Here is a 25,925-nt window from a genome sequence, read left to right as displayed (position 1 = left end):
TTAGATTTACGAAAATATGGTTTATATATTTGGGAAAATGTAGTTAATAGATTTAGGAAAATATAGTAAATATATTTAGGGAAATGGAGTTTAATGTTTTATAAAAATGTAGTTTATATATTTGCAAAAAAATGCGGTTGGATTTGGAAAACCAGGCCCGTAGTTCCAAAGGTATTTTGGGGAAATTAAAAGTCATTCGCTCAAACGTTTTCCCTAGTTTTAATTTTTTAGCCCGATTGGAAAATTTTTTAAACTCCCGGGTGCCTTCAATTTTCAGTCTAATAGTTCCAAATAAATGTAGCTATTCTTCGAACCGATGGGCTCCAAATTAAAATGACGTAATAAAAAAATACAATTATCTAAAATCAGTTGAAATTCGTACACCACTTTTAAGTTTTAAAGTGACAGAGACATAAAAATTTGTACCAGTATGTTTCCAAAATATAGAGGTGTAGAGTATCAGAAATATTTTATTTCCTGTAACTTAAGCACCATCTTTTAAATTAGGCCTTTCTTTGCCACGCTTAAGTACGAGTAAAGTATATTAACCCCGAAAGTCGAAATAATTGAAGTGAAACCGCGTTCTTTAGTCACAATGATGTACCACTCTTTCGATAAAAACCTCCGCGGAAAACCGGCTAAAGTTGGAAATTTGTCTGACAAATGACTCTTATTTATTAGACGGTTACCATTTCATTCCGGTTCTACACGCTCCGCGGGGTGAGGGGGGTTGCGAAACGCTGGCAAGAATTTAATTAAATTTACGAGTTCCTTAGCACGCTTAAACTTTAATTGGGTCGTGCGACGTCAGATTTGAATTTCCTGTAAGACAAATAAATTAAACGGAAAATTTCTGTTTCACATTTTTTTTAATCGAATTTGTTTTACAACCATAATGTTTGAAATTACGACACTGTACATTTTTGGATGGTAAATGTTATTTTTTTTTCTCGATATCGAGATATTTTTTTTCTTCAAACTACAGCTATTTACATCTACAGCCATTTCTTTATTTTTTCTTCTTGAACAGACAGAGAAAGTTGAGAATTATATAGAGATTGGGGCGTGGTATGCAGCGAGTATTATATTCGTATTTATTTTGAGCTACGTGGTTTTTTGCCCTATTAAGAAACGACAATTAGAAACGCGGAAGAGTTATTTGATCCTTCCCACATAATTAACTCTTTATTGTTCGCGCGTTATTTCTCTTTGTAAGTTTCACTGGTCATTAATCACCCAAGTCACAATGACGTCAATTGCGCATTTAGTTGTAATATAATTCATAATATATAAATCTATTGAGCGATTACAATTTAGGAGCTTAACAACAAATAATTCGGCTGTAAATCGAAGGAAATATTATATTAAATTAATGGTAAAATTAAGGTTTAAAATTATTTTACTTTTGAGTGAAAACTAAACGATTTAAAATCAATAAAAATAAACCGTAATATTCAATAAAATAATTAATTGACGACACTGTAAAAAATGGTTTTGACCAGGAGATATTAGCCACTAGTGACCTTTACAGTACGCGTTTAGTACAATCATTAATTAATTTAATTAATATGTCGATAGGTTGTTTCTGACTTTTTGTTGAGAGATATACACACTAAGTATTAGAGCCTAACCTGTTTATTATCTACAGAGAGAAAACTTTAACTAATAACTTTCACGTTATGAGAATTTTGGAGATCTTTCGAAAACACTTTTATAAGAAGGGGGGAGGGGTGAGGTAAATATAATATAATATAATTTATAGTCCATACTACGCGGAATTCCAACGCGTATACAGCACCTCATAATACTACGAGTAGTTGATAATAACATTTTCATATTATACGATTCACTGAAATGTTCACTTTATTTTTTTCAATATTAGTTTTTTTTTTCAATGGAACGTTTTTTTTTAGTTTATTTTTTAAAAAATAAAAAATGGACACCGGATTTTGTTTATTTTAGTCAAATTAGTTCTCGATGCGTACCGACATCAATCGGTAATCGGTGGTATGTACGAGTTTGCTAATAATATCTTCTGAGTATTTTCGGATACTGAAGTATACTTCAGGCTTATATTTCAATAGCACTCCTTTTCTTAGTCTCTATCCTAGCGTCGAGCCGTACTCGTTTTTAACTTGCTGATAACGCCTGTTGAAAATACACCCGATGTCGAAACGTTTTTAAGTATAACGATTGAGTGTATATTCGGGTGGATGTAAAGGATATTTATGGTGATATGAGAAATGTATTTATTTACTTGGGGAGTTGGTGGTGATGGTGATGCGCGTGATGCGAGGAACCGTTGGTGTTGCTGTTGTTTTGGTTGTTCTCCGCGTTGCGTTGGCTGTTCTTTTTGCTCTTCATTCTTCGGTTTTGGAACCATATTTTGACCTGCCTCTCGGTCAGGTTGAGATTCCTGGCTAGTTCCCAGCGTTTCTGTTTCGACACGTAAGCGTTGTACAGGAACTCCTTCTCCAACTCGAGGGTTTGGAACTTGGAATACGGCTTGCGCTTCTTCCGCACCGTCACGTTCCCCGTCCACTCCAGCGGGTTGCTCGCCACGGCTTCGGCCACTGAAACGAAAACCGGCATTCCTTTAAGTAAAAAGGACAAACTGTTAACAGAGATCTGATATCAATTAATTGATAGGCGTATTTGTAAATGCAAATTTAGAAAATATTATTTTGATAATAAAACCACGCCGGCCTAAATCAATTTGATATAAGCGGGAAATTCTTTTACTGGTGTACTTTTACGTACGCAACTTTGGTCTGAAGCGCCAAATTGTTTCAGAAAAATTTGTGTCTCGGGAGGTTTTACTTACTAGTCAGCAAATTTCGCTAGTTTTTTCTTTTGTTTTAATGCGAAACATTATTTTTCGGGAATTAATATTTAAGGAGATATAGTTAATGCGGTTTATATATGTACCCAAGATGATTTTCAAAGCAATAATGCTTTTCGGGGAATAATTTTTGCACCATTTGAATCTCCTTAAAATGTACTTTCAGTGGAACTAAGGGAGGGGCGGTGCTACTGTTCCAATTTACCGTATAAATATTTCAATTTTTATATAATAATGTTATTCGTTCGAAACGGTGTATCTTCACGGGTACACCCTGATTGTTCAAAATACGTTTCCCGACCCCAACTAATATGCTTTAAAAATAAATAAAAACAAATATGCTTCCCAAACAAATATTCTTTACAAATAAATAAAAACAAATATGCTACCCAAACAAATATTCTTTACAAATAAATAAAAAAAAATATGCTACCCAAACAAATATGCTTTAAAAATAAATAAAAACAAATATGCTACCCAAACAAATATTCTTTACAAATAAATAAAAACAAATATGCTACCCAAACAAATATGCTTTAAAAATAAATAAAAACAAATATGCTACCCAAACAAATATTCTTTACAAATAAATAAAAACAAATATGCTACCCAAACAAATATTCTTTACAAATAAATAAATAAATAAATAATCCTACACACTTCGTTAAAAAATGGTGCGTGAAGCGGTGTAAGCATTCGCCGCTTATACCAGGAAAGTAGCTCCTATTTTTCTTAATTAACATTAATTAATTAATTTCTCAATTAATTTTCATAACTGAAAATTATAGCGCAGAATTTTTAATACATCTAGGGTGTTTAAATAGGCATTTGACAAATAGTGAAGAAAATAAGGTCATTAAGAAATTAATAATGAGAGAATGAAACGAAAATTTCCTTGTTTAACCTGACCATAACTTAGTCTTTAATTATTTTTCATAAGTATGTCAGGCAGTCGAAATAATAAACGCAGAATCAACGTCATATCTAACCCTAGCTAGAGAAATGTGAAATTTAAAAAATAATTATCCTACACGCTCACTATGATGACTTGGCTAAGAACCACTATTACCTCGACTGACTTACAAGGAGATTACCCGAGTTGTTTATGGCCGATTTCGTTAAAAATCGGGCGTAATGTAGACCTATATGAGATATGAAATTTCCCAAAAGGAGACGTTGCCCTACCCTTCCAATTTGCCATGGCAACCGAAATTTTATTTCACCACTTAAAATCAAAAATATCTCCATTAAAAAAACATAGGATTTTTTCGGTTTCACGAAAATTTTTAAATTTCAAAATCACGAAATGGGTAATTTGGACCACATTTAGGTAAATTTCATCAAGTTTGGGTAAATTGTAACATTTTTGGGGTAAAATTGATACAATTTCTGGATAAAATAAGGGAAAAATATTATTTTTGTTTTAAGTGGTCAAAAACATTTTCGGTTGCCATGGCAAATCGAATGGGTAGTGCAACGTCTCCTTTTGGGAAAATTCATAACTCATATAGGTCTACATTACTCGAAGACCTATCGGTAAGAGCTATTAGTAAGTTTTTAAATTTCTTCAAATTTGTTTAGGGCTTAGCTTTATTATCCCTTTTTATTATGAACTAATCTAGTTATTCGCTAATTTTATCATCCTTTACAATGCAGTCCATAGGTGGTTCCATTTAACACTACATTACGCCCGACCTTGAACAAAATCGGCAATAAACACCTCGGATACTCTCCTTGTTAGCCTAAAGACCACCAAAAATATGTGGTCATTGTAGAAACGGCCCTGAGTAAAAATGTAACACAATTATGTGAAACTTAATTACAAACTTGTGATCTGAGAGAAATTTAATAGCAGTGGACGCTTCAATAAAAGATACTCGGTTTCCACTCCAATCTCCAAATTCATCTGGGAAGGAACTATTTCCGGTCGGTCGGTTAAAGGGTTAGAATGGCTCGCCAAAAAGTCATATTTAAGCCAATTGGAGACGCGTTTTTGCCCTCATGAGAATTTTGCGTCAGATAAGAAACGCGTCGGCTCACGTGTATAAGGAACATACTAATGTTAATTTTCGATAACATATTTTAAGGTAAAATAGATAATGTTACTAAAACTAAGTATAAGAAGATAATATTATTATTATTATTATCCTCTTATGGTATAAATAATTAAATTTATACGGAATATTTTTATATTACCGGGCAATTTTAAGGCTTCTCATGGAGGCAGAGTTAATTCATTTCGTATGAAATTATCTTTCGGAAAAAGATGAAAACTAATTCCTTTAGAACTAAACGTATTTCTTTTGCATTACGGTATGCAACAAGTGTTTCCTTTTAACCAGGTAATTTTTTTGGCATTTTAAGGCTTAGCAAACAACCGATGTTACGTTCGAGAAAGTTTCCAGCTTTCTAATATTTCAACAAGCACTATATAAATAGTAACTTATGAGTCCTGGCTATCGGAAATATTACTTCTTGGCAATTTCTGGGAAGATGTTTTATTTAAGCGCCTATTGTTGTTTTATTGGATAAATAAATACATAGCTGCAGCTAGCCTTTCTATATTAGAACGAAATACCCTTCTTGGAACAATGGTCTACGTAACTATGTATAAGTATATTTCCCAAAACCGGATACAGATGGCGTGTCTTGATTGTTTGATTTGGGTACATTTGTTCGAATTTCATTCGTCCGAACGGTGGTACAAATGTCCGAATGATCATTGGTCCGAATGCCGGAAAACAGGATCGTATGTCCGAAAACGTATTGCATTTGCCCGAAAAATTTATCACAACTTTTGTTGGTGATTTAGTCGTTCAATTTATGTTAACTTTACTGGCGAATTTCATTTCTTCGAATAATCGTTTGTCCGTTTTTGCAAACATTACTAATTGTTTTTTTTAAATATTATTAATATAAGAAAATAGTAACATTAACGTGAACCTAACCTAACCTAAAATATCCACAACATTCAACGCAATTCCCACTTACTAACAAACAACGATATTTACAATGTAGTTTTTTATTTTTTATTCTAGCACTAAAAAAAAACGGTAAAAAAAACAGCAATAAGAAATACTAATTTAGCGACAGAATTCGGACAAGTGATGCTACCGATTCGGACGAATGAATCAAACAAGTTGTCCAATTCGAACAATTGAAACATTTGTTATTTCGGCGGTTCGGACGAATGAAATTCGAACGTTTGTTCCACCGTTCGGACCTATTCCCCGATTGTTTCTAGTCCGAAATTTGGCGTGTTTCCATTCTATGATATTGAACAAATGAATTTGATGCGGCAGATTTACACTAAATTAACTGTTCTAGCTAAAGTGTTTCGATAAATAAGACCAGAAGTATATAGTATAAGTGAGAGCGAAGTATTTACCAGCCTATACCGCTAATGTAATTCTCCTGAAACACGCACTTTCACAGGCTCCCTCTGATTTTTCAAAATGCGATTCGAAAGGAAAAAATGGCGCTTGGTGAAATACATCACATAATGATTACCTAAGATTATCTGCAGATGGAAAATATTATTTATTAATAAGTAAATATCCCTACGCGGTGTAATATATAAATTTTGCATCGTATATTTAAAATTAACTCGAGGGAGAAAAATTATGCGTAGCGAAATATTGACTTTCTAAAACTACGAAAATATGTTTTATAAATAAGTAAATATTCCCGCGCAAAATGTGTTTACGTTTTAAATAAGAAAACTGAGTTATTCAAACTAACACAATTTTTTTTAAATACTACAAAAATTAAAAATATCTACTGTTAAAAACAAACATGTATTACTATGTTTTTTTTTGTTTCTTAAATTTTTATTTTTATTATAATTATAATTTTTTATTATAATTTTTAATTATTATTTTTATGATTATTTTAATTATAATTGTTAATTCTTTTTTTAATTATAATTTTTAATTCTTATTTTAATTATAATTTTGAATTATTATTTTATTCTAATTTTTAATTATTATTTTTATTCTTATTATAATTTTTTAATTATTATTTTTATTATTATTTTTATGATTATTTTTATTATTATTTGTAGCACAATTTTTAAGTATTACTTTTATTATAATTTTTAATTATTATTTTTGTTATTATTTTTATAATAATTTAATTATTATTTTTATTACAATTTTTAATTATTATTTTATTATTATTTTTATTATAATTTTTTAATTATTATTTTATTATTATTTTTATTATTATTTTTATTATTATTTTCATTATAATTTTTAATTATTATTTGTAGCACAATTTTTAATTATTACTTTTATTATAATTTTTAATTATTATTTTTGTTATTATTTTTATAATAATTTAATTATTATTTTTATTACAATTTTTAATTACTATTTTATTATTATTTTTATTATAATTTTTAAACAATATTTTTATTACAATTTTTAATTATTATTTTATTATTATTTTTATTATAATTTTTAAACAATATTTTTATTACAATTTTTAATTATTATTTCATTATTATTTTTATTATAATTTTTAAACATTATTTTTATCATAATTTTTAAGCATTTTTATCATAAATTTTAAACATCATGTTTATTATAATTTTAAATTATTATTTTTTTGTATTAATACATTATAATTATGGTAAGTAAAAAGTTGCAATATTGGTTTCATCTATTAAAAAACGTCTTGTTATTACGCATAATATACCAAGTTTGATATTTTGATTAGATTTTAATTTACCCCTTATTATACTGATTGATGTGGAATCTGACAATATTGTGTAAAGGCAATCGAGCAGAAAGGTAAGTTTAGTTCAGCTAGAAAGCGAACGTGCATATGGAATGATAACAGACAATAGTTAGCTCTCGTAAGAAACGCTCGAGGAAATACGGGCTACTTATAACTCGCCCGACCGGTTATTGCTTTTTCACCTCGTACAGCAAATGTTGACCATTATTCTGCCTTTTATCCTAACTATAGATACGCATTTGCTATAACCAAAAGTATATAATATTTTTCTTACGACAGAAGTATCCCACTAACAAGGGGAGTACCCGAGGTGTTTATTGCCGATTTGGTTCGCGCGTAATGTAGACCTATATGAGATATGAAATTTGGACTACCCATTCGATTTGCCATGGCAACCGAAAATATTTTTGACCACTTTAAACAAAAAAATCTCCATTTAAAAAGCATGGGATTTTCTCGGTTTCAGGTAAATTTCATCAAGTTTGGGTAATGGGTAAATTGGAATATTTTTGGAGTAAAATTCTAACAATTTTTGGGTAAAATAAGGAAAAAATCTTATTTTTGTTTTAAATGGTAAAAAACATTTTCGGTTGCCATGGCAAATCGAATGGGTAGTGCAACGTCTCCTTTTGGGAAATTTCATATCTCTAATAGGTCTACATTACGGCCGACTTTGAACAAAATCGGCAATAAACACCTCGGGTACTCTCCTTGTAAGGGAACTTGCCTTCACATACAACGCATCACAGTTCAAAATGTATTAATAAGCCTGCCAATGTTAAACGAAAAAATTACAATCTTTAGGGATATTTTAAACAAAATATTGCCATACTAACAGTAATGGTAAATTCGGTAATAGTTAGTGTAGGGAGCTGTTCGCTCGCGTGGCATTGTAACCCGTCCACTTGAATTAATGGCTTTAAAAGTCGGTCGATGACTTGGGCCTAACCAAGGTGAAGCCTTGGGTATTAGCTACTAAAAATATGGTTCATAAATAAGTAAGATTGTGATTGACAAATTTCGAAATTTTAAAATTCGATCTTGAAAATTTTTGGTGATTTGCTAGGGAGAAATTTCTGGTAATTGTAGGTACTCTTGAAACACATATTGACATAATAGTTATCAATAGTTACGAAAGTAGACCAATTCAGTCTATGAAAATTACTTGTGTGGATCAGTAGCTAGCCTAATAATTAGATTTTACGACGTTTAAAAATTATCTCACACACTTCTGTATAATAACTAAATTTAAGTTTCACGGCTGTACTAAAGTGATTGCTTGGTTTATTTAGTTTTATTTAGTTGATTTTATAAAATAAAAAGTGGTCTTTCCCAAATTGCTAAATAATGTTGCTCTTCGCACGAGCGATTTGCACGCGCGTGCACTAGAAAAAGCTATTATCCTCGTGAGTGTATAGCGCGCGCTCGTAGACTTGTAACAGTAAGAGACTGTGACGTCAGAGCCACATTTAAACCAGACGGTCACTTTACTTTAAAAAAAGAACTAATTGTTATCATAAGTGGCATAATATCAATAAGTATGACAATTAAACGAGATTTACAATCAAACTGATTTTCATAGATATTTCGTAATCAAGATGTTTTCTCAGCACAGTGCCCTCTAGTGTCTAAAATATGCGAGACTTCCGCTAAGCCGAAGTATCTGGTTTCCGATAGATAGGAGGAATATTAGGCTAAAATGTTAAAAATTAAAAAACTTTTATACTCATTAAGTTTTAAAATGTAGCGAATTTAACTTTACTACATTAATCGAACTAAAAACCAAGGAATCAGTTCAACAATTGGGGACAACCTTTGAAGTACGTACGCACAAAAGTAATGAATACCCATGTTAACTTAAATTATTAAATTGAAAGGGTAATCATATCCAGACAAGAAAAATTCAATAATCATAAATATAAAACAGAACTAAGTTTACTACATTGTTTACGTCGACCTAGCGAAGCACCTACGAGCGCGGGGTTCCCGTTAATGGTCGACGCTCGGAAAACGTAGATGGGTTGCGCACATTACCTTATATTAATCGCGGGAACTCGAACAATCACGTCTTGTTTGGATTTTTCCTCAAGTCTCCAACTCATGTTGAAAATTAGCAAAGTCCCGATATTTGGCCTTTCCATAAAATATTTCTACGTTCTTTCCGCGTTTTTTCTACGTCACCCACAACCAATTTCGCTAAAACTAAACAAAAAGTTGGCTGTACTTTTTGCATTTTCCGGTAAGATTTCCCCAAACATTTTACATGGAGCTCGGGTTACGCTTAGTGACTTTGGAGTTCAAACTGTTTTTAATTTATTTTCGATACTAATTAAATGAATTATTATTGCAATTCTCGTATCAACTCTGTGAAAGTATTGTTAATGCTTCAATATTTAATAGCTAGTATTTTATGATAAACAACATTCTTTACCTGAATACCTGATACACAACTGTGGCTGTTAATGAAATGTTAAGCCTTAGTTCACGAGGCTATAAACTGTTAAATATCATCGAAACCGTACTAAATCTTTCGTTCCTCTCCTTTTATGACTAGTTAAGTAAACGAAATACATTTATACTTTAAACATTTGATACAACAAATTTATTAATATCACTTGAATTCATTTTAATACGCCGTGTAAATACTTACACTCGGTAACAGACGACATAACGAGCTCAAGAGTCGAGCGAGGGTAAAAACAAGGAGTAATATTTATATATATTACGTTGTTCTAAATCATCCTTGCAAAAACAGTTTTCCTTCCCCTTCTTACCGTAACGAACATTTTATGGAAAATTCTATTGGAAATGACTAAAAGAAAAACTATTTTTGGCTATAAATTATCTAGCTAAATCGTATGGTAAAAATATTTAAAGGAATTTGCGAAAACTGCAGAATTGATAAAAATATAATATTTATATATTTTTTAAATTAACGGTATAATTATGATTTAGGCTTATTTTGCGTTACACCAGCTTTACTTAATCAGTCTGTTAAATTGATTTAATTATATGAACTCTCAATATCTGGGTGAAGACGTCCAGTACGGAGCACCAACGCCATCTAGGTTTCCTAACTGATACTATCTTATCCCGTAATATTTCAAACGAAATGTTTCAGCAGATTATAGAAAAATGTTCAGTCTCCTAAGAAAAATTAAGTTTATTGTAAATTTATTGAATACTTTACTGGTTAAGAAGTTGCGCACGTAACCGTAAGTCTATAATCATATTCCAAGTGTGTCAGTAAGTCTAAATAGTCATTGATAATGCGTGTGAAGTGATGTAGATTTGATGTCATACCCAAAAAACCTTATCGGGAAAAGTCTAGCCAATACTAACTAAGGTCATAAGTAACATAATAACAATAAGTGTGTCATTTAGGAAAAATTGTTTTTCAGAGCTATCAAGGTTTAGTTCTCAGCACAGAGCCCCCTAGTGTCGAAATATGTCTATAGCAAAATATACGATAGACGATATCATACAACTCAGCTCTAGTACAGAGCCAAGTCACAGCTGGTCGAGAATGTCAGTGTCCCCGGTTTCACAATTTGCATCGCCCGTCAGCGCTCCTACCGAGAGAATCTCGAAATATTTATATCCAAATACAAAACACGCGCGTAAAAATGTCAGATGACCCGCATTCCGTAGTCTGCTCTGCTGTTTTAATAGAAGTGAGGCTTTTGGAATTTTAATAGGCTTTAGATTATTCAATAACAATTGTATTGGAATAAAAATAAAAGGGTAATGATTTAATTAATTTAAATAGGCAGTTCGCTTTAATGTTTTTGCATTTATAGTTTGTGTGAAGGTTTAAATAGATTATAAATTTAAAAATGCCTAGTCAAAATGGAAATTAAGGTGTAAGCATTGACGACAGTGACGAGCTAAGAACACTAGGCCTAAAGTCGTACGCTAATATTTGGCAGGTGTTTAGTATTTGGATAGAAATCTTTCCAATACTTGACACTACGGCGCTACTAACCCCTGGAAATATTCTGCAACAAGCGCAAAACCAAGCAGCAGGGAAATACGAACATTAAGGTTTGGGTTCGTGTGATAGGTACAAAAACAAATCGAGGTAACCAGCGTAAAAAGGTAACTTAAACAGTATTTAAAGTCCCTGCTGCTTGCTTTTGCGCTTGTTGCAGCCTACTTCCAAGGGCTAGTAGGCCACACTTGGAATCTCTCTGGCGCTCTTTTAACTCATCGTAAGGGAAAACGGGAAAAAACAGGCATACTTCTCAACTCACCCACTACAACTCCTTAAAATTTTGGCATAACCTTTTGAAACACCCTGTATATTTAAGAGAAACGAAAGAACTTTCGTAGACAGGGATTGAAGTTGAGTCTAGTCTTAGCATATTGTGGAAGGGCCTAAGTGGCTACTCTACGGACGTAAAACAAAGAAAATGAGCTATAGGCGTTTGAAGCTTATTGCCAGAATTAATACTCCATACACGTTATTATGATGGCAGTATAAAAGTTAACGCCTTTCGAGTCGTAACCTTTGTTTATGACCTTTCATTCGTAAGAGAGACCTCAGCTTCGTAGCACTGACTCTCTTCGTGGCCCGCCTAACCAAGACAATGTCAATAATCTAGTTTCGAAAAGCAGCATTCATTTTTAAAGGGAAATAAGAGACACATACGAAAAAGGAAGGCTATATATGTACTTCCACTTTTTGCAATTATTGTAACGGATACAGATTATTTTCGTGTAATACAATTTGAGTTACTTGGATATTGTGAATTTCTATTTGTCTATCTTGTTACTGGTTTATATTCTTTCAAAGGTAATCCAATATTATTTTTAAAAACTATTATTATTAAAATCATTTTCAATATTTTCAAATTATTCTTACTACTTTGTACCGAGATCCTACATTTAAAAATGTATTTACTTTGTTTAATTTTAAATAAATAATTTAATCTTTTAATAATAATAATTTTAATAATAAAAATTTTAATACTAATAATTTTAATAATAATAATTTTAATATTTATAATTTTAATACTAATAATTTTAATACTAATAGTTTTAATACTAATAGTTTTAATAATAATAATTTTAATACTAATAGTTTTAATACTAATAGTTTTAATAATAATAATTTTAATAATAATAATATTAATACTAATCATTTTAATACTAATAATATTAATACTAATAATATTAATACTAATAATTTTAATAAGTGTCCACTTTGGTGTGAGACAAAAGGGACAATAGAACATATATACTTTAATTGTACTATAACTCTGTGGTTTTTAAATATAATTTCTGATATAATAGCTACTTTCACCCGGTTTTAAATTGAGAGATCAGTTGTTTTTATATTGGTTTAATGTTACAAAAAAACGGAAAATAAGGAATGTATAGTGATGCCTTTAAATGTATCGAAATTTTAATAATAATAATTTTTATAATAATAATTTTAATAACAATAATTTTAATAACAATAATTTTAATAACAATAATTTTAATCAATCAGAATAATTTTTATCAGAATAATTTTAATCATAATAATTTTAATCGTAATAATTTTAATCATAATAATTTTAATCATAATAATTTTAATAACAATAATTTTAATCATAATAATTTTAATCATAATAATTTTAATAACAATAATATTAATACCAATAATTTTAATAACAATAATATTAATACCAATAATTTTAATAATAATAATATTAATAATAATTTAAAAAAATAATTTCAATTTACCATCGTGGTAAAGTTTTGGTATTTATAAGTTTATTTTTTTTAATTTTGAAAATAAGGGGAAAATATATTTATCGGGCGATCTAAAAGGTTACCTGGATGGAACGAAAACGAACTCGATCGTGTACTCCGAACGAAGGTGCGTGTCAGCTTCGCCGCTTATATCATTCAACGCTCTACCACACACGTTCCCTCCTAATCAGCTGGTTCTACCACTTTTATACTCTTTCTTTTCTGTCGTTATCGGTCTAATAGAGAGGTTAAGCAAGCGCTCACAAGTAAAAAACAACGTCGACGAGTAAATCGACGTTTAAAATCGGTTCGCCGAATAACACAATCAAGAACGTTTCAAATCGAATTTTTACGAATTGCACACCTTTCGCTAACCCAGGGCAGACGCAAAAATTTTAAACGTCGTTTGGACAATATTAAAATAGGCGTTATGTATGGGTATGAGTGCTGTACCAAAAATGTCTCTTTTTGTATACTCTTACTTATTTCGACAAATTTGCCTTAATTGTACAAGGCCTAGACGAATTTCAATTCAAACAAGTATTCACGATTTTTAACAACTTGTCATAAGTCTGTCCCGATTTGTTGAGTTGGAAAATAATAATTATTTTAAATATTTTTATCGGAACACTATTACGAGGTGTCACCAAAAGTTAATGAACTCCCCATGCTGGAGGCGTTTTCCATACGAAGTTACATTTTGACCTCGAATTTAAAATTTTGCGTGCTTCTAGACCGAAAAAAGTTTTGGTTTTTATGAAACAATTTTATATACATAGAAGTAGCTATACCCACAATTCCCAAGTGCAATGTATCGCGTCTAAAAACGGGGTTGGAAATTAGCTTTTATTTGACTCGATTTTCTCATCATTTTCATTCTGAGCTCTATTTCGATAACTTGGGTTCATTTACTTCTGGTGTCACGTAAGCTCAACCGAAGTTGTTAAATATTCGACAATGGGGAAAAGTAAAATATTAACGTGACTTCCGAAGTTATTATTCAAACTTCTAGAGTCCTCTTCTTAACCTCTGTAGTATCCCCGATCACGTCCCAAACGTACAGTGTCCAGATTGGCTTTCAAATGAAGCTTAATCAGAATTAGTTTTCGTTTACTTTAAACAGTTCCTTGACCATTTAAATTTAATTTATGTGGTAAACAATAGAATAATCAAAATCTATACACTCGAACCTGTTCAACGTTATTTATTAAAATTAAATAAATAAAAATAAAAATAAATACATTTTATTAATGCATAAGCTCCAATACTGATGTACTTTCTACAATTTCATAAGTGAAATGCAATCTTGAGGGAAATGTTACTTATTTATTAACCCTATTTTAGTAATTAATGTTAATTAAAGTTGTAATAGAAGCTGTGTATTTTTGATTTATATATCGTAATTATTAATAATTCATATTTTCAAATAAAATAATAAAAATTAAAATATGCTACGATATTTTAGTTAATTAATTACGAATAACTTATAATAGTTATAATAATAAACGCAAATATATTGTAATTATTCATTATAACATTAATTATTAACAGGTCAAATTATTATTAATTATTAATTAATGTTTATTTTTATTTTGTTTATAATGCTATCCTTAAAAAATATTTTTATGGTTATAAAAAATACGGTTATAATTAAATAAAATCGTAATAAAAAAACACTGTGAAAGTGTACTAAACGTTTACGGGAATGTCAAGGCCTTTAAGTTTATTTAACAACGGTACTCTATTTAGACACGAATTTGCTGCATTGCGGGTGGAACACTTTTACAGGCGTTAAGTCTATTTTGACCTACTCCCTAGAATATTCTACATTTTGCCTTAATTATAACTTATTTAACAACGTAATAAATCAATTTATCTTTTACACGAAGATATTTGAAATAGGCCTAGGTTTTCGCGGAACAAACTTGAGCCAATATGGCGTAATATTTTCGTAACATTAAAAACTAGTTCGATTCGTGATAGTATTATAGTTAAAAGTAGGGCTCGGATAAGCAATTTTCCGTTCATTTCTTTTATAACCATATCCGAATATTATCCGAATTAAAATTTAATTTTTTGCGTATTAAATCGTATAATAGTCGCGAATAATATCCATAAATGAACAGTTAATCGAATTTTTTACGATAAATTGAAATTTTGGTGCTTAATTTATCCGTTTCCCCGAGCTCTAGTTTTAAGGTAAATAAAATGTAGTTGTAGCTCTGTAGCGCGGCTCACCAACAGTCGTAAACGGTAAATCATTCCAGGTTGGGATAAAGAGGGGAATTGTCAACGGGTTTCGGAGAGTGATATTTACCTGTCGCAGTTGGCACGTAAGCGGCGGTAGAGTGTCCCTCGACCGCCGTGCCGAAACTCCTCAAGGCGTAGCTGTCGGGGTGGTGTCCGAATCCGTCCAGAGTCGGCCTGGTCGCTCGGTCGTCGGGCGCCGCGGCCAAGTAGGAGACGGCGGGTTGGGCCGGGTGCGCGTCCATCCTCGTGCCGTACGGCGCGTAGTTGCACCACGTTTGCGGGGCGAACGACTGGCAGGCGTCCGTCGGAGACACCGCGCTGCCGCTGGCTCCCGGCGCTCCTCCGCCGCCCGACAGCTCGTAAGAGTTCGACCAGAATTTCAGCGACGGTTTGCGGTCAACGGCTGCCGCCGCCGCAGCCGCCGCCGCCGCGCGGGCCGTGTGGTCGTTGTAGTAGTAGCCGGCGGCGGTCATTCCGTCGCGAACGTTACAGAGAGTCTGATTATATTGCGAAACGTGGTGTCCGTCGAAAGTCGGGTGGTTGTCGTAACCCCATGGCTGACCGGCAGCGGGGTGACCGTGTCGAATCACGCCGGCGGCCGCGTCCACCCCGCAGTCCGCCGCGTGAGCGTAGGTGACGGCCAGTGCCGAGGTGACCCGTTTGGCCGGAATGTGCAGCGGGCCGGCCGCGACCGCCGAAGAGACGTTCTGCGTTGGAGACACCGGATCCAGGCTCGAACGGCTGGAATGGTCCTCGTACACGAGCGTCCCGTTCATCGCTACAACGAATCGACCCCTCTTGCCCAAATATCTCTTCCTTCCTTCCTCCCGCTTTTTCGGGTACGACCTAGAAGAAACGAAAATACATTCTTTCCATCTCATTAATTAAAGGTACCCCTCCAAAAGCGGCCCTCTAAATTGGAAAAATATCCCGCTGAAAACCACGCGAGGTGAACCCGGAGTACCCGTTATTTTTTTGGGCAAAACACGCGGGTGGTTTCAATTTCGTAATCGGCAGCGCATTAATTACAATACATTAGACGCGGTAGGTCCCAGCGTTAAAAGTTAATCAGTATGGACGCGTCGCTGATTTATGACCGACTAAATCAGCGATAAACATTCGTTTTTATTATCAGTCGTATTGTAAAGAGTGCTCTACGGATAAGCGACCAGAGCGTGTACAGTTATCCGCGACACTTAATTAAATTAGAAAATGTTCGACTTTCCGTTTTAAAAGAAAAAAAAGGTTAAACAATCGTAAAAATAAAAGAGTTGAGAAAAACCGTAGAAGCGCCATAGACTCTTTTTTTACGAGTCACTAAATAACGCTCTAACTGCTCGTAAATTAAGTTATCGGTTTTTGAACTGGACCATTATTTTCAAAGCTAAAATTTTGTGGCCGCCGAGAACTTACGATTGTTTAAATCGACAATGTACGTTCGTAGCCGATTATAACCTTCTTCTCACTTTCATTTACGCTATAGGGTCATTTCTCGGAAATCGTATTGAAGTCAAAACGGTTCTTACGCGTAAGTAAAAAACACAACGCTCGTTTTAACGTTCGTCCATAGGGCAACAGGCGCTGCAGTTTATGCCCTATAACATTGTCCATTAAAAGTAGGGGGTGTTCTTCTATTTATGGGGGGGGGGGCGAGGACGACCACGCTTCGAAAAAGGGTGGTAGGGGTAAAGGTTATTTTTAGTGGGTGGAAGAAATACCCCTCATCCATCCGAAAAAAGGAACGAGCCTAAACATTTGTCGGTATCTAAAAAGGAATACTTTAAATTGTTCTTGCTTTCAAAAAAAAATCCTGTTTTTTTCGAGAACAATATTATCCCCTTAAGGGTACAAAATGGTCCTTTTTCTAAAACGGGTAAGAGGCAGGCGAAAAGGTCCGAGTGTCGTCCTTGCTTAGCCCAATAGCCCGAGGCATCGGCTCCAACCCCGTCAAAACGCGGGACCGGACAGCGAAGTGGGGCCGCTGCGAATTAGTTTATGGCACCCAGACGCGGCTCCTTTGTCGTAAAGTAAAAAAGCCAATTCGGATATTATCGGCGCAGTTTCTTCGCGAAGAAAATTCTCTTTTTACTGGATGCAGCCAAAAGAAGCTACGAAGATAGCGAACGATTATAATTGTACTCTCGCAGCTGGTTTTTTTTTTCGACTTTGAAAAGAAAGCCGTTGTTCTTTTTGTTATAGTTTAGATAATATCAGCGTTCGCGATCTGTACAGAGTTCCGAAAAACGTGCCAAAAAAAGGTTCGTCTTGACTATTTTTCGTTCCATCATAAACGTAATAGTTGAAAAGAAGACATAGTTTAAAAAACCCACCTATACGAAGAACCAGATTATTTTGGTTTGTTTAGGATGAACGACGCGCGTTTTAGTTCCATTTGGGATATTAGTAATTCGCGACTTAAATAAGATTATTAGAGTTGAATTCGGGAGGCTGTTGGGAGGTCTTCAGCCGGCAAAACGACTCCTTTCCACTGAAGGCGACGAGAGCCGCCACACTTCGACGGCGCCAGATTGAAGAAGCTTCGTTCGGCCAAAGCCGCCTTTTCAGCGTTCCAGCCTCGCTGCCATTGCTATTCTGACGCCCCCCGACTCCCCCCCCCCCGGCGGCGGCGGCGGCGGCGGCGGACGACTCTTCCACGTTCCTTCAACCCCCTTCGCTCCCCAAAATGGCCGACTACATTTTTCTCCAATACTCCGCCTTCCTCGCCAACCGCCGCTCTAGCGCCATCTATCGGAGACTAAGTTCTTTAGAGGTCGGGGATGGTTAACTTTTATTCAATAGATAAAGCTATCAAAATTATTCGTAAAACGTTTTGATCAAGTAATTTATATTTCTGTATTATCCGATTAATTGTTTGATAAATTTGTAAAATTAATCAGAAAAACGACGTTTTTTTCGATAAAAAGCTAAAATTTTACGAATAATACATGTTTTTTAATCATTTTCCGAAATATTAACCGGTGAATTTCTTTGTTAACATTTCTCCCCGAAAATAATCAATTTAATCATGGATAATGATTAACCGTCCCCGACCTCTACCCATCTTTAAATAAATCTTTTGGTGAAGGCGTAAAATGGTTTAAATAAATGAAACTAAATTGATCAATTTGTAGTTATATTTGCGCGATTAATTATTGTACCTTTGCAATTATTAATTTTCGTTAATGATCTCAAAAAATTAGTTTTTTTAAATTCAGGGCCTCTTCCACCCCCCCCCCCCCCCTTTCAGTCTATAATATTGTTCCATAAGTTTGTCACTTTCGGGAATATTTTACCGAGAGCTAGTAACAGAATGACGTCATCACCAGAAGAAAATCTCCCCCTAGCGGGGCGCTGTCAAAGGCTACTTGTGACGCGTTAGCAAGCGGACGCAAAACGGCGACGAAGCCCGTAATGCAGTTTGTCTTTGAGAATAACTCTCAGTAAAACTTTTGTGTGTAATACACCATGCACGGGCCCTGGTAAATTTATACCCGCTTCCATCCCCCTCTGCCATTGGGCCTGCTTATATTAAGTTAATAAGAACACACCTATGGACTGCAATGCAAATAATGATAAATCACGCGAAAAAATCTAAAATTAAATAAAGACGCGAAACTCGGACGGTCGGACCAAATAGATCTTCTAGTCCAAAACGTTGGTTAAAGACCAACCCTTTAGAAGTGAGAGAAATCAATTGAAATGTGCTTACCCTTTTCCGAAGTAACAGTGGTTGGACCGTCGGTTGATGGACGTCCAAACACTCGGTATTTTCCGCTTGTATTTGACTCCGAACGCTTTTTCACCCGTTCCTCTTTTCGTTTTTTCTGGCGGATAGGTTTCCACTTTCTCTGGCATGGCCTCGAGCCATTTCATCCTCGATATCTCTTAGTACCCTCGGAGTACCCCCTGAACCACCAGCGTCTCTCCAATCATACCATTCGTTGTTGTACGCGGAGGGCCTTCGTGACGGGGGGGGGGGGGGTGTTACTTCTTCAAGGCTTTACGCCATTCTCTTTTATCAGTGTCTTATCTACCTCGTACAACTATTGCCGATTTATAGAAAGTAGCTGGAACTTATAAAATTATCATTTAAATGTAATAACTCATTTTCACAAACTGCGTTTCGGTTTGAATCGGAAGATATAATTTTTGTAATATTTGTATGATATTCTTCGAAAGATATACCATCGTTAAATATATATAGAAGACATTTATTTGGAAACACGTGTAACGATAATTTGATATCATTTGATTTTTAATGATGTGAAAATCGTATAATATATATCACTATTGACTTGGCCCTTCAAAACCCTAAAAATTGTAACACATAATTGTGAAAAATAAACTTGAAATTGAACTTTTATTGATGTGAAAATCGTATAATATAAGTATTTTATTATATTATATTATAAGTATTATATCAACTCCTGGAAGTAATTCCGAATTTTGGGAGTACTGTGAATAAACCCTTACAAATTTGACACAACAAATATAAACCCTTACAAATTTGACACAACAAATATAAACCCTTACAAATTTGACACAACAAATATAAACCCTTACAAATTTGACGCAACAAATTGATGTGAAAATCGTATAATATAAGTATTATATTATTATATTATAAGTATTATATCAACTCCTGGACGTAATTACCGAATTTTTGGGAGTACTGTGAATAAACCCTTACAAATTTGACACAACAAATATAAACCATTACAAATTTGACGCAACAAATATAAACACAATTGTATCCCAAACAATTTTTCAAAATTATAATTTTTTCCTCATTTATTCATGATGTATTGAAGTGAAATTGCAAAATGCTTGACCCGTGTAAAGGAAAATATTTTCTTAAAGTACTTACCCTTAATTTCCTCCTATTCCAAATGGTACTCCCACCACTTTCATATTTCGTCGAGGGAAACCCACAGTTTTGTATCCATTAGACGAAAAATATTTCAGTTTTCCAATCCTCCAAAAAATCCATTATTTGAGTATCGGTAGAAAAAACTGCGCCAATTTTTCTCTTTTGTAGAAAAAAAACCCACAGCACGCTGAGAAAGTGCACGCCGGCAATAAAAGGTTTTCGAGAATCGGTCATAAATCAAAAGTCGGGATGAAAGATTTCCTTCACGAAAGAAAATATATTTTTTCTTGCCTCGTAAATTGACGAAAACCGACATATTTCTCGTTTATAAATCCGCCGAAATATTATTTCTTAAATCTGTGGAAAAATCGTCGATTCCTTCTGGGTGCGAGTGACAAAATGAACTGAGATCTTAAGCTAGGAGAAAACTTTTGGATATATCTCCCAATCAACACCATAAAGTTTTTAATTCGTTATGTGACTATATGATAGGCTTTACCGTCGTTTCACCGCTCGCGTATAAACTCTGATAGTAAAAATATTTTATTATCTTTTTATCCAATAGATATGACAGCTAGTTTGATGGCCTATTTATTATTACTTTTTTTTATTTTACAAAATAATAATAATAAAAAATAAAGCGTTTAAATAAGTGTTAAACAAATTTACAATGAAATATCATTTATTGCACGGGCGTTTTTTCTGTATTAGCGTAATGTATATTTAGAATGACGGGCGTAAATTTTCTTTTAAGGTATACGCGTTGTACCAGTATTTTTATTATTTCACTTAAACATGGTCGTGAAAGTTTTATGCCTAAATAAAAAAGAGTGAGCCCTTCATACAACTAAGCTTTAAAAGTTTTATTTTTCAGGGACAAATAGTTTTCGTGCGTTAAAAACTATGGTCTAACACGCGAAGCGAGCTCTGAAGGAATTAAAAACTTTATTGGATTGCTGAGTATCCGTTCGGGGAAAATGTCGTTAAATTTGCTTGGAATGAACATTCGAGTAGGCCGATGATAGCTTGAAAAACGACACGTTAAGATGTATTAGTTTTTATTTTAGTTCCATAGCTACGATTCTCGTGACGTCATCATTGACTCCTTCGTCCATCTTGTCTAAATATCTCGTGAATACCGGCAATAGTTACTTCATTCGTGAAACAAAATGAATATTTCGTAGTGGTGCTTTGCGTGTGGAACACTTTTACAGGCGTTTCGTAAGGAAAATGTTAGTAGGCGAAACCCTGGTAGCTCCCTTCTCCTTGAACGCCGGAGCGTTGCGCGTTGAACACTTGTACAGGCGTTTTTAGGTCCAAAATAGGCCAGATCAAACGTCGTTTGAGAAAAATAGTAGAAGAAATCGAAAACATCAAATCAAAAATGGAATAATTACTTATAAATATTAAGCTAATTACGAAAAATGCGCGTGGTTTCGATACTAAGTCCTACCTTGAATAATAATTTACATACTTCATTGACTATTTATAACAATTTAAATTAATTAACTAAATTAATTTATCTAATAACATTTTAAATTATCTATTGACAGAACAAATTGGATTTCTTAAATTAATTTTTTAGTGTGTTTGTTTTCTTGGTGAACGTCATCCATTTTTCGGCGGCGGCTGTAGCTTTTTGTTTCATACAGCGGCAATAACACCTTATACGATTTTCAGAAGAAGCTTATCAGCCACGATAAAAACTGGTTTAATTAACCAAAATTAATATTTAAACTGGGCTTACTACGTTAATTCTTAGCATAAAATAAACTTATTGATCGTCTGCATTTAAAGCAGCTCAAGATAGCAGACGATTGCTTGGAAGTCGGACCATTTCATTTTCTATATATTTAATTAAGCGCCATTTTGTGATTTTTATGATCACATATCTTATCTTTTACCTAATATTTAGTGTGCTTAATCACTGTTTTTAGAATTACATGTGAAATCCCATTTTTGTACGGATTATTAATTATTTTCTAAATAATAATATTTTTAAATTTTCTTAATACTTTATTCAATTAATAAACCCAAAAATGGTTGCTCATCAAAACCAGAGCCTAATTTCAACTCCTGTAAACTCCTTATGAATATATAATTTCCGGGTTTAATACCCTTTCTTAATTTAATTGTCGCTATTAATTTAATTAATTATATTATTTTATGGAAATGAAGGAGTGTTTATTGTATTTTTAAAGCATTGAAATGTAACAATTTTATGGTAATTTCCGTGTCTCTTTGACATTTCGTCACGAAACTTTAGTGTTAGATGGATGGGTGTGGGTGTGTTTAAAGTGACGGTTATCGACGTGAGAGTCCGCCTTTTCTGTCGGTTTAAGGCGATAAAATACAGAGCTTCCTCTTTCGAAGGCCGCCATTCGCCGGTAATTTTTCGTTCCTCCGCGCTTTCGGGAAAGAGCTCTAGCTGGATGACAGAGTTCCGATCTCTAGATCGCCATTGGGCGAAACGTGGAGGGAGTGTTTCTTCTTCAGGCTACTTTTGGCGGTGGGCGTACGCGTATGTAAATATTCAAATTGCATTCCAAGTCAGCTTCGGTTTCTGGCCAACAGATGACGCTTCACAGAGACCCGACTGACGAGTCGAGGGCTTTTTTATACGCGTAATTTTTCCGCCCGAAAGTTGTATGTTGTAAAATTTAATGATCCATTCATTTTGAAACTTTTGTTAAGGGAATAATTATAACATAGGCGCTTTTTTATTGCCGTTTCTACAAAATAACACCTGCAACATTATGCCATCCCAGAAATTAATTCAGAAAGTATACTCTACTCTAATAAATGAGACTAATTTTGAACATTTGAAATTAAATTTAAAGGGTAGCACTTTCCTCAAAGGAAAAATAATAACATCTAACTAATAAAATTTGTATTTAGTCGATGAAAAATCATTTATTGGTGTAATACGCCGTTCAATTGGCAAAATTCATCCATTATATTGTTTTCCGATAATTCAGTTTTCGATTTATCATAATAATTTCTATAATGGTTTAAGAACGCCATCTAGTAATAAATCTTTGAAGGATTTGGTGGCGTTTAAATAAACAGGGTTTAATAAGTTAAAAATACTTCTCCTAACCTATTCAAGAAAGTTAAAAATCACCATCTCTATTATTATTTAATAAAATATTGTTAATACAGTTAATATTTCCCCGATAGATGGAGGTGCTACTTCTATATAAGAACGACTTTTGTAATGTTGTGTTAAGAAGAAAATTTATAGGGGCCACTGTCAACCGCTGAGAATTATGATTTGTGGATTATAAATGCTTTTTGTAGGTATGTCGCAACGTTTATAATTTAATAAGAGGGTATTTGTTAAGTAATTTGAATGGAAAACTTGGGATTGGATGTAAAAATCCAGAAGCAACTAAAGTTGGCATAAGAAACTATGAGCCAAGGCCCCTAAAGGTTATTGGTCATTGAACACTAGTAAATACTCAAAATGGAAATTCAGGAGCGACCAGTTTTCATTCCACCACGAAAAAGAGGCGCTAAGTCATCTCCAAGATCATCGAGCAGTAACCAACTTAACACATCACCAGCCTCCGCAGTGATACTCAATACTCCTCAGCATTATCCAAAACTTTCCCCTAAAGATAGTAAAGCTTCGCCACGATTAAGATCAGTTTCGCAAGAGCAAGTGTATAACAACCAAAACGCGAAACATATATCAACTCCAACTTACAGTGGCAAGGGTAGAAAAAACTGTTCTTTTACGCCGGCTAAAAATGTGGACATTGTAATAGAAGAGCCTTTTCACGAGAGAAATCGGGACTCCAGCGAATACCAATCCCAAGATTCAAGTCGATGTGATTCCGAACAAACCATCACGGAAAGATGTGCATTAAATGCCCGTCGAAGTGATGGCAACAGATTTGTAACTATGACTGGAACCGTGAAGAGGGGTCGTAAGAAAGGACAAACTATGGATATGCAAGTGCATATGTCTCGGGAAGAACTAGACGAACTAGAGAATAATCTCAGAGCCCAAAAACAAAACGAAGAGGAAGATGATTGTTTCTTTGGTATTCGAAAAGGACCCCATGTATTGTTTCTGACTTTGATGGTATTCCCTTTAGTTCTGCTCATCTCTGGTGTTCATTCATTTTGTACGGGAACTTTGACTTGGTACAATATGCTTGTTTACTTTAGCGAACGAAAATCTTTGGCCCATAAGGTTTTTATCAGCCCAGTCTTAATTGTGGCATACCCATTTCTTATTATTACATTCAGTATCGGTTTGGGGTTGTATGCCGCCTTTGTTCAGGTATCATGGCATTTTGAAAAGTGGCGTATGGAAGTCGTGGATTGGGAGAAAGGTTTCTACGGCTGGTTGTGTTGCGCTTGTCACATTGAAGAATGTGCACCTTATGAAGTCGTTATTTTAACCGAAATTCAAAACCCTACGAATATTTTAGAGAAGAAACCCCCCATGTTAGATACGGCATTGTAATCCCTTAGCTTTTTTTACAATCTTCATACCTCATTTTTACGCATATCATTTTATGCAATGATAATTCATACATGTACCAATTTATAGCTAGACGGCTAGTGACCATCTACAAACAAAACTGAAATTAGAGGTTACTAGCTTGTGTTTTTACGAGTGAAAGTCACTTTGTTCATCTTATATATGTCCTTTAGGCTAGGAACAAGTTCTGATCTAATACTCTTCCAATATTTTTGTTACATATTTTAACGTGGTGATGTTATACTTTTTTTAACTTTAAATAAAGCAGAAGTACGAAAAATTATTTAAAAAGTCAAATTAAACGAGCATTTGCTCAAAAATGAAATAATTAAAAGTAAAATTTGGATACCACTCTTAAAAAAAAAAGGAAAAACCATTTATACTGTATTTATACACTCAGAAGAAAGAAAAAATAACTTGAAATTTGTAATATCCTTTTTTACTTTATATAAGGTACCAATTTTAATTTTTTTTTGTGCATGTCTTTGCCGCCAAATATTTGTCTGTGATATTTAATTAGGCTAGTATGTTTATCAGTTTAATTACCCAAAGATTTTTTTTTTATATTTGAGGATTCTACCATATATTTCTTATCTGGTAACTGTTTTAAGTATTATTTTTCTCTTTATTTTTTTTAAATAAAAATATATAATTTTAGTTTTCCTTGTATTTTTTGGCATATATTATTATTGACATAGGTAATGTTATTTGATATGTAATATTTTATCATTCATATTTATAAGTATCACTATAAGGATTATATAGTTACTTTACATTAACATTCCTGTTAATTGTATAAAAGCTTATTGTAGCTCAGCAAAGCAATTCATTTGGTAAATAAATAGGCAACAAATTTACATAATACAGGAAAGTCAGGATTGTGTCATAATATACATAAATCTAATTATCATCTTATAGAAATATTTTTTAGCTTTTCCTCTACCTACCATAATATTTGGGTTTTGTTATTTCGGTAGAGGGATAGACTT

At 33.4% G+C, this 25,925-nt stretch overlaps 2 protein-coding genes across 4 annotated transcripts; one reads left to right on the top strand and one right to left on the bottom strand.

Annotated features, from left to right (window-relative positions):
- Positions 1-917: 917 nt before the first annotated feature.
- On the bottom strand, positions 918-20,799 carry Abd-B (Homeobox protein abdominal B). Of its 3 annotated transcripts, XM_090163724.1 has the most exons (5): positions 20,439-20,799; positions 19,281-19,644; positions 15,639-16,417; positions 2,258-2,594; positions 918-2,148 (listed from the first exon to the last, which is right to left on the bottom strand). In XM_090163724.1, the coding sequence occupies exons 2-5, from the start codon at positions 19,442-19,444 to the stop codon at positions 2,103-2,105; spliced, it is 1,326 nt and encodes a 441-aa protein (XP_090019850.1). In that variant the 5' UTR covers positions 19,445-19,644; positions 20,439-20,799; the 3' UTR covers positions 918-2,102. The 3 variants fall into 3 exon arrangements, with proteins under 3 accessions (XP_090019850.1, XP_090019851.1, XP_090019852.1); XM_090163725.1 differs by lacking the exon at positions 20,439-20,799 and having other exon boundaries at positions 2,258-2,573; positions 19,281-19,727; XM_090163726.1 differs by lacking the exons at positions 19,281-19,644; positions 20,439-20,799 and adding an exon at positions 17,902-18,146.
- A 2,842-nt stretch (positions 20,800-23,641) lies between these two features.
- LOC149922850 (transmembrane protein 169) lies at positions 23,642-25,587 on the top strand. Its single transcript, XM_090162837.1, has 2 exons — positions 23,642-23,741; positions 23,896-25,587. The coding sequence occupies exon 2, from the start codon at positions 23,908-23,910 to the stop codon at positions 24,916-24,918; it is 1,011 nt and encodes a 336-aa protein (XP_090018963.1). The 5' UTR covers positions 23,642-23,741; positions 23,896-23,907; the 3' UTR covers positions 24,919-25,587.
- Positions 25,588-25,925: the final 338 nt, after the last annotated feature.

Source organism: Leiobunum rupestre, chromosome 11 (genome assembly GCF_980474605.1).
Source record: "Leiobunum rupestre chromosome 11, qqLeiRupe1.1.hap1, whole genome shotgun sequence".
NCBI lineage: Eukaryota > Metazoa > Arthropoda > Arachnida > Opiliones > Sclerosomatidae > Leiobunum > Leiobunum rupestre.
Note: the sequence above shows the minus strand (reverse complement) of the source record. Positions and strands in the feature narration are given on the sequence as shown.

Coding starts and splice junctions, on each gene's coding strand:
- Abd-B (XM_090163724.1), bottom strand. CDS start 19,444: ATGAAATGGCTCGAGGCCATGCCAGAGAAAGTGGAAACCTATCCGCCA. Junction 2,595..15,638: donor TTACGTGCCAACTGCGACAG/GTAAATATCACT, acceptor TTTTACTTAAAG/GAATGCCGGTTTTCGTTTCA. Junction 2,149..2,257: donor CATCACCACCAACTCCCCAA/GTAAATAAATAC, acceptor TATTTTCAACAG/GCGTTATCAGCAAGTTAAAA.
- LOC149922850 (XM_090162837.1), top strand. CDS start 23,908: ATGGAAATTCAGGAGCGACCAGTTTTCATTCCACCACGAAAAAGAGGC.